The sequence below is a fragment of the Heloderma suspectum genome, chromosome 17 (assembly GCF_057233095.1).
Source record: "Heloderma suspectum isolate Gila_16-S chromosome 17, 16-S_ref, whole genome shotgun sequence".
Taxonomy (NCBI): Eukaryota; Metazoa; Chordata; class Lepidosauria; order Squamata; family Helodermatidae; genus Heloderma; species Heloderma suspectum.
The window spans coordinates 1594809-1608016 of NC_139474.1; the positions used below are offsets into that span (position 1 = coordinate 1594809).

Here is a 13208-nt window from a genome sequence, read left to right on the forward strand (position 1 = left end):
CGTTCCAGAAGTGGGCGGGGCCAAAGGGGCGGGCCGAAGATCCCAGCATATTGCAGCTTCAGGCTCTTCCTGGTCCTAACTGAGCCTTTGGAGAGGTTTTCAGCCTTTTAAAAAGGAGGGGAAAACCGCACCAGAGCCGGGAAGCCACTGAATGATTGTGGGGAGGTGGCTGATATGCGGAACTGCAGCAGCCCTGAGAAAGCACAGAGGAGAGGAAAGGCTAGGAGGGTGGCAGCGGTCATAGCCACTAGTGGGTCACCTAGGGGAGTACTGACCGGTCGCCAGGGTCCCTGGGGGCGCCTGCTCCCGCCTGAGCCTCCCTGGCATCATCATCGGAGGCCCTCCACCAGGCGGTTCCCCCGGTGCAGGTTAGGTGGGTGGCACTGGCACTGGGGAGGGCCTTTCTGGGTTGGTGTCCCTCCCATGGGAGATCTGCTGCCTGGCGCCTGCGTTAACCTCCTTTAAGTGCCATGCAAATGGCCCTATTCACCTAAGCTTTCGGTAGGTAAATTGATCAGTTGCACTTTCTCAGTGACAGTTTTATTTGTCCATGTAGAATTTACTATACCAATGGTTTTATGAGATCGTGTTGAGTCACATTGAACACCAGCTGTGGCAGGAAGTCAGCATATGCATTTTAAAAATAAAAATGAGAGCACAACCCAATGGCGGTAGTTGGCCACCTCCGCACTCGGAGGTGACCGATTATCCAATGCAGGGCGGCCGGAGCGCAGAGGGGATCTTCTCCTCCACGCTCCGCCCACCCTGCATTAGCGGCTAGATAGCTGATTTCGGCTGTCTAGCCAGGGCAGGTCGGAGCAGGGTGTGTGTGTGGGGAGGCCAGATGGCTCATAGGAAGCATCGTAATGATGCTTTCACTGTCCCCTCCCCTCCCACATGAACACCCCCTTTCCCCCCACTCCACGCTGCTCTTACGAGCACAGAGCCAGGGACAAACTGCGCCTCTTACAAGGTGGCCGGGGTGGGGAGACAGTTTCTGGGAACCAACCTTGGAGTGTTGGCTCTGAGCTCAGTTCCCAGAAAACGAAAAATCCTGTGGCTGTGTAGCCACTGCCTAGCACCCATAGGATTGTGGCCTAAAATCCTAACAATATATTCTTTTCAAAGGGGGATTAGACAAATGCATGGAGTAGGGTAGGTCTCATGGGGTGTTTCTAGTCAAGGCTGTTTTTGTACAATCACTCTGCCTCTTTCACAGAATGTTACAGAGGGACCAGGTGATGTCTTCCATTTGTAGTCTTCCAGGTTGCCTGACCAACTTCTTTCATCTTTTTCCTTACCAAAAAAAATCCTTAAGGAAGAAAAGACAAAATAGCCACACAGTGTCTTTCGACTGTTAGTGAGTGGACCCCTGGACCACTCCAAAAGGATGTGGAGTGGTATATAAGTGCTGCAAATATATAAATAATAAAATATGGGAGGAGATAATCTTTCAGGTAACCTGGCCCCAAGCCATTTAGGGCTCTGAATGTTAATACCAGCACTTTGAATACGGCCCAGATCTGGCCTGGCAGCCAGCGCAGCTGGAGAAGTACTGGCATACTATGATCACGTTGACCAGTCCTTGTTAACAGTCTCGCTGCTCTGTTTTGAACCAGCTGAAGTTTCCGGACCGTTTTCAAAGGCAGCCCCACATATAATGCATTGCAGTAATCCAGACGAGAGGTTATCAGAGTATTGTCCTTCTTGCTGTGTCGTGCTGATTTCACAACTTCTAGTGTGAAAGAAACCCATTTGTGATGAAAGCTCCATATTCAGAGGCAGGAATTAAAAGAAGAACATGAGAGGTGAAGCTATTGCCTTCATGCCTTGCATGGCAGCAGGATCCTGGGTGAGATGGACCCAACTTGTTCTGGTCCAGGAGGGCTTTACTGAGGGATTTAGCCAGTGCTGTCATGGATGGTGCTGCTAGAGTCAGCAATCTGGGCTTGTGGGGTTCCTTCTGTGAAGCATCCCAGGACTTGATTTTTGTGTCCCCAACATTCCTGAGCTGGACTTGGAGAGCAAAACCTTATCGCGCACTCTGCTGATCTCTTGATCTTTCTCTCACAAGGTAGCAGAATTCAGGACTTGCAGTAGGTTCAGGACATGCAAATGGAAGTCCTTCCCCTTCTTTGGTTTTGTTTTGTCATTTTATTGGAAAGTATGCCTTTGTGGCAGGGATTCCCAGTTTTATTGCTTTATTCCGTACAGTGCTATGTGCACTGATGGCACTATAATAATAATAATAGCAACCATGACTCATAATTTACTTGTGGTACGCCTTGCCACAAGAGGGTCACTAGCTTACATGACTTTTTAGAAGGAAAAGAAGTAGGCATATTCATGGAGAAGAGGTCTGTCAATCAACTGCTATTACGCATGATAGCTACATAGAACCTCCATGCACTGAGACAGTCTACCTCTGAACAGCAGTGGCTGAAGACAAGCTGCAGGGGCAGGCTGTCAGCTTCATGCCATGCTTGTGGGCTTCCTGCAGGCTTCTGGCTGGCCCGAGCTGGAAACAGGATGCTGGACTTACCTTAGGGATGTCTTTGCCTAATCCAACAAGGTGGTCCCTTGAAGCCTCCCATGTTCTCTCTGCTTCTAGGAGTGACTGGCTGCAAGATATCGCGATGGGGAAGTCCAGCTTGATCTGCCAGCGCCATGATGGGAAGGCCAGAGCCTCGCCAAGGTCCAGGAGTGACCCTGAGGGCATCTTGCCAAAAGGTTCAGTACAAGCCTGGCAGGGTGTGATTGATGGGCCAAGGGTTTTTCCATCCAAGAACAAAAGTCCTTGTACTTCAAGGCTGCTTGCTGTTCTGTGAAAACAAGGCCTTTGAAAACAAGGTGTCTGCTTGCTAAAACCAGCACATGTGTCTCTGGGGAAGAACACACAGGGAAAGGGCTGGAGGGCCGAGGAATCTCTCCGTGGCTGTGGCTTTATCACAAAAACGCAGTATAATTGCCTCCTGAAGCTGACAGCCTCAGCCTGCTGAGGATTTTAGATTCATGTTAGGAAAACAGAGAGCATTGCTCGTCTGTTTGGGCCAGAGGATAGGGCAGTGATCTGTCTGTGCCAGCAGGGCTGGAAAGGATTTCAGATGGCAACCTGTCTCTTTCTGTCTCCCATGCGCACGCACGCGCACACGCACACACACACACACACAAACACACACTCCAGGGCTGCCACTCTCCACATTCCGGATCCCACCCCTCTGGCGTTAATCGTTTGAGAGTGTAATCTGATGCATGTTTAGACAGAAAAAAATCCTTCCGCTCCCAGCATGCCCCTGCCTGCCACGCTGTCTGGGGAGTGCTGGGCACTGTACGGCTTTTTTCTGTCTAAACCGGCGTGAGATTGCGCCATGAGTCTTCTTTGTAACTTGACCTCAAACTAGTGTGCCTGCATATTGGTGCATGATGCACATGAACATTAAGGCATCGTGCAGTGTGCAAACGGCCCCATGAAGTGGCTCTTGAGGTGGGAATTGGGATGTTATAAGCACAGCCCAAGAGTGTCCCCCGTTTAGCTGGCGCAGTGCTGGAGGGCGCGCATTACAGCTGTGTTGCTTCCATTTGTTTCAGTTCTGAGCGCTCCACTCAACTCCATGGTGAGGCTGCCCTGTCCCCAGACCTCAGCCCTGGCCAACTACTCATGGAACTACCTAGAAAAGAAGATGCAGGACAGCATGGTCCGGGAGGATGGCAAGGCCCTGGTCATCGTTGTGCAGAAGGACACGTTAGGCACGTACGAATGCTGGGCCAGCGAGCACGGGTACCGGCACCTGGTGGCCCAGTACCAGGTGCGTGCCCCTGGCAGTGTGGAGGCCATGCCAGTGGGCGAACGGCGCACCTACTGGGTCCAGTTTGTCAGTGTGACGGTGCTTCTGTCCATGACCTTAGCGGTGGCTGCGGCTGTGGCGTTCTTCTCCTACCATGACAAACTGAAAGCGAGAAGCAAAGTGCAGGGCTGCAGCCCCCCCGAGGCCAGCAAAGGCTCGGGGCAGGAGAAAGCCCTCCTCAACAGCAACCAGAATGCCCCCCAGGGCGACGAGTGCCCGGCGCAGGGTCCTGGCCAGGAAGCAGCTGGCAGCTCCAAAGCCTGCTGTGTCCAAGTGAATGGGACTTTCCAGGACACGGACGCCGAAAACAACCGCTTGAGCTCCAGCCTGGCCAATGGCGATGACTCCAGAGGGGCCGTGGCCGTGAGCGGGATCTAGCCTGGTTTTGCTGGGAGCAACCTCTTGAGGGAACACCAGCGGGCAGGCAACCTGACGAGAACAAAAGGCCCAGCACTGCTGTGGCCCTGCTCCGAAGCACCGCCAGGAAACACAGAGTCACCTCTGATTTCCGTTTTTTGTCTCCTAGTCTTTTCTGTACGATGCCACGTAAGCCAAGAACGCATGCCATGCCGTGGGAGGAATCCCTGCCACTCCCGTATCTTCTGGCCCCCGGCCCCGCCTCAACACTGCCTTTGTAGATAGGGTGCTGAACTCCAGAAATTCAGCCGCAGTGCCTCCATACATCCCCTGGTAGCCAGATCCATAATTCTCCCTGTAAAACGTTTACAGAAATCAGAGGACAAACGGAGCCCATCTGCCTGGCTGGGAGGTGCTCAGGCGCAGGGATGGGTGCAGGGCAGGGCCGGGGGGCGGGGCCGGGGCTCGGCCATTCTTTTAGGCCTTGCTCAGTGGCGTTCGTGTTGAGATGCCTCCGCCGGATGATGCCTGTTGATGCCCGGGCTTCATAGAACCATGGGGTCGGAAGGGGCCTACAAGAGCATCGAGCCCAACCCCCTGCTCAGCGCAGGAAGCCCGATTCCCAGGTGGTCCCCATCCAAGTACTAACCAGGTCTGACCCTGCTTCACTTCTGAGACCAGGCGCATCCAGCCCTTTGCTCGCCAGATGGCTGGAGAAGGGAGGTGACAAAGCGAGGGACCGGACGGGGCAGCTGAGCAGTCCTGGGGTCCCAGCAAGGCAAGGAGAGGCTTCCTGCGCAGAAGGGGCAGTTCAGCGACAGGACTGGCTGTCCAGGGAGGCAAAGGGAGATAGCAGAGTATGAGCGTGGTTGGGGGCAGCACCAGGCAAGGTGGACTGCCCAGACTCCTGAGGGCGGATCTGTTCTGTTCAGGCCTCCCTGGAGTTAACAGGGCACCTCGTATTGGCCAAGCCGGCTCCTGGCTTGCCTGTGTGGCCCTGCAGGGGAGGGCCGTGCAGTTTTGCGTCCTTCCAGGATGTGATTGTGCCGTGGGGTGCCGGGAGGTGTTTGGAGGCCTCCCTGAGTCCTGCAGCAAGTGCTTACACCTCTCTAAGGAGTTCTTCCTCATACTTTAAGAACCCACTACAGGCCGTTTTCACCAAAAGGTCCATTTACAGCAGGTCTCTGTATGCGGTGTGTGCGCTGTTCTTAAAGGCTGTGCCTGAGCCATCCAAATCCTGTGCCGAGAAAAATGGTCACCTCCTTCATTGGCATAACGTCTCTTCTTTTTGACAGTGCCAATACGCTGGCTATGTATGGTGGGTTCTTGGAGGCGGAGAGAAACTATGCAAGGCCTAAAGTGCCCCCCGCTACCCACCTCGTCCAGGACACCTTGCTCTGCACCCCTTCTGGCTCGTAAGGTTTCCTCAGGCGTCACCCCCACACTTGCCAGCATCGTCTTCACCACCGCCATGACCAGGATGACCTTCCCCAACCTGGCCCCCTCCGGATGGGTTGTACTACAGCTCCCATCATTCCCAGCTACTGGCTGGGCATGATGAGAGCTGTGGTACAACCCATCCGGAGGGGACCAGGTTGGGGAAGTCTAGATTACAATCTTGGGGGGGGGGGTCAAAACAGAAGCAGAGATTCTTTGGGAGACGTCTCCTCTGCCCCGGCCTCGCTCCCGTGTTTCTGCAGCAGCGGCGGCTGCGCGGAGGCTGTTTGACATTTCTAGGGTGCAATGGCTTCTCCCACACACGGAGGGATACCCACCACCTTCTTTCCAGTCCCGTCGCGCCAATCCTCTGGTCCCACGCGTGGCAAGCCGCGGCATGGGGCAGGCTGAAGGAGTCCACGTGGTCAACCGCTGTGCGGCGTGGGTTGAATGGACCAGCTGATCCCGAGGCTGCTGGCTTCTGCAACAGCTCATCATTTCTACGTTCCTTTTTAAACCTGCAGAGGACTTTACATATGTTTGCTCTCACGACAACCCTGTTGAGGCACGCCAGTATTATTCCTCGTTCATAGAGGGAGCTCGCCTGCTGTCCGCTCAACAAGGTGCCTTGTGTGGGAAGGAGTTTTCTGGGGCGGGGGCTGTGGAAGGTTTTCAGTCCGTGATAATGGGCTGAACTGCAGCCTTATGTTTACCGGGCGTGCACGTTCCTCTTGCCCAGTGCTGCGCTTTTTGATGGTTCACTTGAAAAGGGTGTCATTCTGCCAGATGGAGGCCTCCCTCTTTTCTCCTCCCCCCAAATCAGGGGAAAGCTGTGGATTTTGGAACTGATCCCCTCCCCTTCACTGGAAACGTGTGTTGCAAATTCTTCCTGTTTCAGTGTGTGTTGCTGCTGACCTCTAGTGAACAAAACGGCAATCACGTCAACCTTCCAAACTGCCTCGAACCTGTGCCCTGCTTTGGAGACCTTTATACTTGGAAACAAGTTTTATCTGAGTTCTAGGCCTGCTTTTGTCACTGCAGTTGTCACAGGCATGCAGAACTACTTGCAGTATTCATTGTTTTGAAAATCACATCATTCTGTATCTGTTTAAAGGAAGCATTATTTTAACGGGGGGGGGGGGGCGGGCGTTCAAGGCCCAGAAATCGAGCTAGAACACAATCGCTCTGGACTTGTCAATGTGGATATGGCTTGTAAAAACATAACAATCACGTGTTATACTGTAGCAAGCACGAGGTTTCAACAGTCTATGTGCTTCGCAGAGAACCAATGCCAGGTGAAGGATGACCATACCTGCACAGTGCATATTTTTTGCAGGAAGTTCTTTGTCACAGGCACTCTTCACCCCTTTGGATGTATTCTCAAAATAGCGCAGGCTTGCACTTAAAAATAGATGTGTGAAAGGACCTGAGTTGCAAAGACCTATTGCTTATTACAAACAAACAGCAGCCATGAGCATCCTCTGTACACACTGTGTGCGTGCGTGTGTGTCTTCATGTGCACGACGTTCTTAACTGTGGTGTAGGATCAACACCTCTCTCAAAAGAAGAGGGAATCCCCGTGATGCCCAGTTTCACAGGCTAATTAACTGAATCATTTATCACTTTAGAATTTACCCACTGAGTTGAGAAAAGGAAGCAATGTCGTCTTCAAACGTTTTTTAAAATAACCACGTAGTGACCTAAACTTGTACTAGGCTCATGGCTGTACGTGGGAGGGAATACAGGAGGAACTCTGGTCAAGAGAAAGGCAGCCTCTGCTGCTCACTGCCCTCCACAGGTTTCTACCTCTTCCCCTTTGCCCCATCCTTCTGAGGGATAAGACATTTATCAGCATGTATATGTCTGCAGAGAGAGAGAGAGAGAGAGGGTCATTTCCAAACTTTAATGATGCACAGAGATTTTAAATGTGCAAATACGGAGATTTAAAAATAGCAGGGGGTGATTTCCTCCCATGATCTTTGAACAAATCTCCCTGAACCCCATTAGTGACAGTAAAGCTCATTTCACCACGGGGAGGGATATTTTGGTCCTACCGATGGCAGCTAAGCTGAAGTGGTTTAAAACACCTTGATGACATGTCGCAGGCTGGAGAAAGAAAATAATTTTCAAGTGAGCAGAAAATAGTTTGAATGAGGCTTTGCTTCCTGTTTTGAGCCTGCTTGACCAGAGGCAAAGGTAGGACCGTATACGCCATAATCAGTGGATCTCCATTTCAAACAATGCAAAAAAAAACTTCTTTCCAAAACAAAAATCAGTCACTTATCTCCAGACCCTTTGACCCCTTATTGCAGTTAAATACATGCACACCAATGGGTTGTTTTGGCCCTTTGTTACTCATCGTGTTGTTTATAACCATTTTTTTAAAGATGTAAATCATTGTGTTTATGCGTACTATTTTTATTAAAAAGTGTGATGTACAATGGTGGCGGAAGTGGTTAATAACTGTTATTGCACCTGAAGTTAAACATATTACTCTTGTGTCAGGTGTCCAACTCATAGAATCATAGAATAGTAGGGTTCGAAGGGGCCTACAAGACCCTCGGGTCCAACCCGCTGCTCAATGCAGGAATCCAAGTCAGAGCATCCCTGACAGATAGTTGTCCAGCTTCATCTTGAAACTCCTCTGAGTCCTACCTCTCTTTTTTTTTTCTTGCGCCTGCAGTTCTGCATGCAGTAAGAATTCCCACCGGGGTTCTCCACACTTGACTGGCAATTTCAGAGTTTTGGAAACCTCCCTGCCAGGATCTCCAGGGGAAGGACAAGTAAAGTCTCTGGTGGGGGGCCAGAATCAAGGGCATGGGACAGTTATTGCTTGATTTCAAGACTTTTAAATCTGCCCCGTATTCATCAGTCTCCAGCTCTGACCCATTCAGTACTGCCCCAGCCCTACTCTGCCAATCTGCCAGTCCCCATTATGTTCCCTGCCCCTACCCCTGCATCTCAGGGTCCGAGGGGCTTGAGAAACAGCAATCCCTTTAGTCATGTATATTTTGTAATGGGGATACACATTTGGGGGAGACGTGCATGTGGGAATTGACATGGCCCCTCCAGGAAATTCCTGACTTGTGTGGCGGATAACTTTCTCCTACAGAAAGTAGAGGAAGGAACTAGACGATCGGCTATCCTTGACTTGATCCTAACCAACAGAGATGACTTAGTGGGTAAAGTAGCAGTTACAGGAACTCTGGGGGAAAGCGACCACGTTGCACTTGAGTTCTTGGTTCTAAGGGAAGCAAAAGCCGAGTGTAGTCAAACGCGTACCCTGGATTTTAGGAAAGCTGATTTTCATAAACTCAGAACAATGATCAGTCAGGTCCCATGGCAAGCGATGCTAGCGAGAAAAGGAGTCCAAGATGGGTGGGAGCTTTTAAAAAAGGAAATTCACAAGGCACAATCACAAGCAATTCCAACAAGAAGAAAAGGTGGAAGACAACAGAAGAAGCCAATGTGGCTTCACAAAAAGCTTAGGGATGACCTGAAAACAAAAAAGGACACATATAGGAAGTGGAAAGAAGGCCAAGTAACAAAGGAAGAGTACAGGCAGATAGCACAGAATTGCAGGGATGGCGTCAGGAAGGCTAAAGCTGAGAATGAGCTGAGGTTAGCGAGGGATGCTAAAAACAACAAAAAGGCTTTCTTCAGCTACGTGCATAGTAAAAGGCAGAAGAAAGAAATGGTGGTTCAGCTATTAAATAAGGATGGCAAAACAATAACAGATGACAAAGAAAAGGCAGAGGTGCTCAGTTCCTACTTTGGCTCAGTCTTCTCCCAAAAGAGGGCCTATGACCCCCCTGGCAAAGGCGAAGTACAGGCTGAAGGGGCAGGATTGCAGCTTGAGATTGATAGGCATATGGTCAAGGAACACTTAATTACTTTGAATGAGTTCAAATCTCCAGGGCCGGATGAACTGCATCCCAGAGTCATAAAGGAACTGGCAGAAGAACTCTCAGAACCGCTGTCTATTCTCTTTGAGAAATCATGGAGGACGGGGGAAGTGCCAGAGGACTGGAGGAGGGCTAACGTTGTCCCTATCTTCAAAAAGGGTCAAAAGGAGGAACCTGGGAACTACAGACCAGTCAGTCTGACATCAATCCCTGGGAAAATTCTGGAGGAGATGATAAAGCAATCCATCTGGAAGCACCTTGACAACAATGCCGTGATTACTCGAAGCCAACATGGATTCGTCAAAAACTAGTCCTGCCAGACAAATCTGATCTCATTTTTTGATCAAGTCACCTCCCTTGTAGACCGTGGGAATGCTGTAGACATCATATACCTCGACTTCAGCAAAGCTTTCGACAAAGTGCCCCATGATCTCCTGATGAGCAAATTAGCTCAAAGTGGGCTAGATGAAACAACGATCCGGTGGATCCACAGTTGGCTACAGAATCGGACTCTGGCCAACACAGTTGGCTACAGAATCTTATCCGGTGGATAAGAGTGCTTATCAATGGGACCTTCTCAAACTGCGGAGAGGTAATGAGTGGGGTACCGCAGGGCTCAGACCTGGGCCCAGTGCTCTTCAACATTGTTATTAATGACTTGGAGGAGGAGGAGGTGCAGGGAATGCTGATCAAATTTGCAGATGACACAAAATTGGGTGGGATAGCTAATACTTTGGAAGACAGAAACAAGATTCAAAGTGATCTGGATAGATTGGAGCGCTGGGCAGAAAACAGCAGAATGACATTTAATAGGGAGAAATGCCAAGTTCTGCACCTAGGAAAAAGAAACCAAGTGAACAGTTACAAGATGGGGGATATGTGGCTCAACAACACTACAAGCGAGAAAGATCTTGGAATTGTTGTCGATCACAAGCTGAAGATGAGCCAACAATGTGATGTGGCTGCAAAAAAGGCCAATGCTCTTTTGGGCTGCATTAATAGAAGCATAGTGTCAAGGGCTCCTTGGAGGGCTCTTTCAGTCTAATCCAGTAGCCAAGTCCAGACACAGACAAAGGGATTCTTTTCCAAGCTTTATTCTTCTTTTACAACTTAACAACTCTACAGCTAGCAACTAGATCTGAGCAGCAGCATCCCTATGCCCTAAGTTGGAACAGTTGGTCCCCGTTTGAAAGGCAATTACTAGCAGACCCCTGAATATAAGGACTAGGGAGAATCCCTCCCCTTTTCCCTTGGATCCTCTGGGCGCAACCGTTCTTTGAGCGCCAACCGGGCACTACGCCTCCTTTCCGCGCCCTCCATTTGGCGCCGCTCTCTGCGTCTGCGCCGCGCATCCACCCAGTCTGCTATCTGTGCTGGGTCACTCCCTGGACTGCTTTCTAATCTAGGAATGTTGGTGGGAGGAATCTCTGTCAGCTGCGGGCCCTGGGAAAAAGGGGCGCGCTCCTCTCCCAGGAGCGACTGCTCTTCCTCCGAATCAGAACTACTCTGGGATTCTATGGGCTCAGTGTCCACCCTGACACATAGCTTCCAAATCCCGGGAAGTACTAGTTCCCCCCTACTCAGCACTGGTTAGGCCTCATCTGGAGTACTGTGTCCAGTTCTGGGCACCACACTTGAAGAAGGATGCAGACAAACTGGAGAGGGTTCAGAGGAGGGCAACAAAGATGATCAGGGGACTGGAAACAAAGCCCTATGAAGAGAGACTGAAAGAACTGGGCATGTTTAGCCTTGAGAAGAGAAGACTGAGGGGAGATAGGATAGCGCTCTTCAAGTCCTTGAAAGGTTGTCACAGAGAGGAAGGCCAGGATCTCTTCTTGATCATCCCAGAGTGCAGGACACGGAAGAATGGGCTCAAGTTACAGGAAGCCAGATTCCGGCTGAACATCAGGAAAAACTTCCTGACTGTAAGAGCAATACGACAATGGAACCAATTCCCTGGGGAGGCGGTGGGCTCTCCCACACTGGAGTCCTTCAAGACGAGGCTGGACAGCCATCTGTCAGGGATGGTCTGACTTGGATTCCTGCATTGAGCAGGGGGTTGGACGTGATGGTCTTGCAGGCCCCTTCCAACCCTTGTTGTTGTTCAGTCGTTCAGTCATGTCCGACTCTTCGTGACCCCATGGACCATAGCACGCCAGGCCTTCCTGTCCTGCGCACTCTCCCGGAGCGTACTCAAGTTCATATTAATTTCATCGGTGATGCTATCTAGCCATCTCATCCTCTGCCGTCCCCTTCTCCTTTTGCCTTCAGTCTTTCCCAGCATCAGGGTCTTTTCCAGGGAGTTTTCTCTTTGCATTAGGTGGCCAAAATATTTGAGCTTCAGCTTCAGTATCTGTCCTTCCAAGGAGCACTCAGGGTTGATTTCCTTTAGGATGGACTGATGTGACCTCCTTGCAGTCCAGGGGACTCGTAACAGTCTTCTCCAGCACCACAGTTCGAAGGCATCAATTCTTCGGCGCTCAGCCTTCCTTATAGTCCAGCTCTCACAGCCATACGCTGCTACTGGGAAAACCATAGCTTTGATTATATGGACCTTTGTTGGCAAGGTGATGTCTCTGCTTCTGACTATGCTGTCTAGGTGTGCCATAGCTTTCCTCCCAAGGAGCAAGCGTCTTTTAATTTCATGGCTACAGTCACCGTCTGCGGTGATCTTGGAGCCCAAGAAAGTAAAATCTGTCACTGCTTCCATTTCTTCCCCTTCTATATGCCAGGAAGTGATGAGATGGCTAGATAGCATCACTGATGCAATGAATATGAACTTGAGCACGCTCCGGGAGAGTGCGCAGGACAGGAAGGCCTGGCGTGCTATGGTCCATGGAGTCACGAAGAGTCGGACACGACTGAATGACTGAACAACAACAACAACTGCTTTTCCCACCCTTTTGTTGACTATGAGTGCTACTCCATTTCTTCTAAGGGATTCTTGCCCACAATAGTAGATATGATGGTCACCTGAATTAAATTCGCCCATGCCTGTCCATTTTAGTTCGCTGATTCCCAAGATGTCGATGTTCAATCTTGCCATCTCATGTTTGACCACCTCCAGCTTACCTTGATTCATTGATCTGACATTCCAGGTTCCTAAACAATATTGTTCTTTACAGCATCGGATTTTCTTTTCACCGCCAGACACATCCACAGCTGAGTGTCCTTTTGGCTTTGGCCCAGCCGCTTCACTCTTTCTGGCGCTACTTGGAAATACCCTCTGCTCTTCCCCAGTAGTATATTGGACACCTTCTGACCTGAGGGGCTCATCTTCCGGCGTCATATCTTTTAGCCTTGTGATATGTCCCATGGGGTTTTCTTGGCAAGAATACTGGAGTGGGTTGCCATTTCCTTCTGCAGTGGACCAGATTTTGTCAGAAATCTCTGCCATGACCTGTCCGTCTTGGGTGGCCCTGCACGGCATATCTTATGGCTTCACTGAGTTACGCAAGCCCCTTCGCCACAACAAGGCAGTGATCCATGAAGGGGCCTTCCAACCCTACTATTCTATGATTCTATGATTCCCAAGAAGTATATCAAGTTGTGAAGAAAAATTCACTGGTTGCAGCCATTTCCAGGTGTCCGGACAAAAATGGGGCCATGTACAAGCATATGTGCAATGTAACAACGTTGCTCTTTTCTCAACCGGCTGCATAGT

General features: G+C 50.5%; 1 protein-coding gene across 3 annotated transcripts in view; it reads left to right on the forward strand.

The window, feature by feature from the left end:
• Positions 1–4358, forward strand: part of SEMA4A (semaphorin 4A) — a 75994-nt gene extending 71636 nt beyond the window's left edge. For all 3 annotated transcript variants that reach the window (XM_084824629.1, XM_084824630.1, XM_084824632.1), the window contains 2 exons: positions 2612–2730; positions 3589–4358. In XM_084824629.1, coding sequence (XP_084680755.1) covers positions 2612–2730; positions 3589–4223 — 754 coding nt within the window. In that variant the 3' untranslated portion in view covers positions 4224–4358. The remainder of the gene's footprint in view (positions 1–2611; positions 2731–3588) is intronic.
• The last annotated feature ends 8850 nt before the right edge of the window (positions 4359–13208 follow it).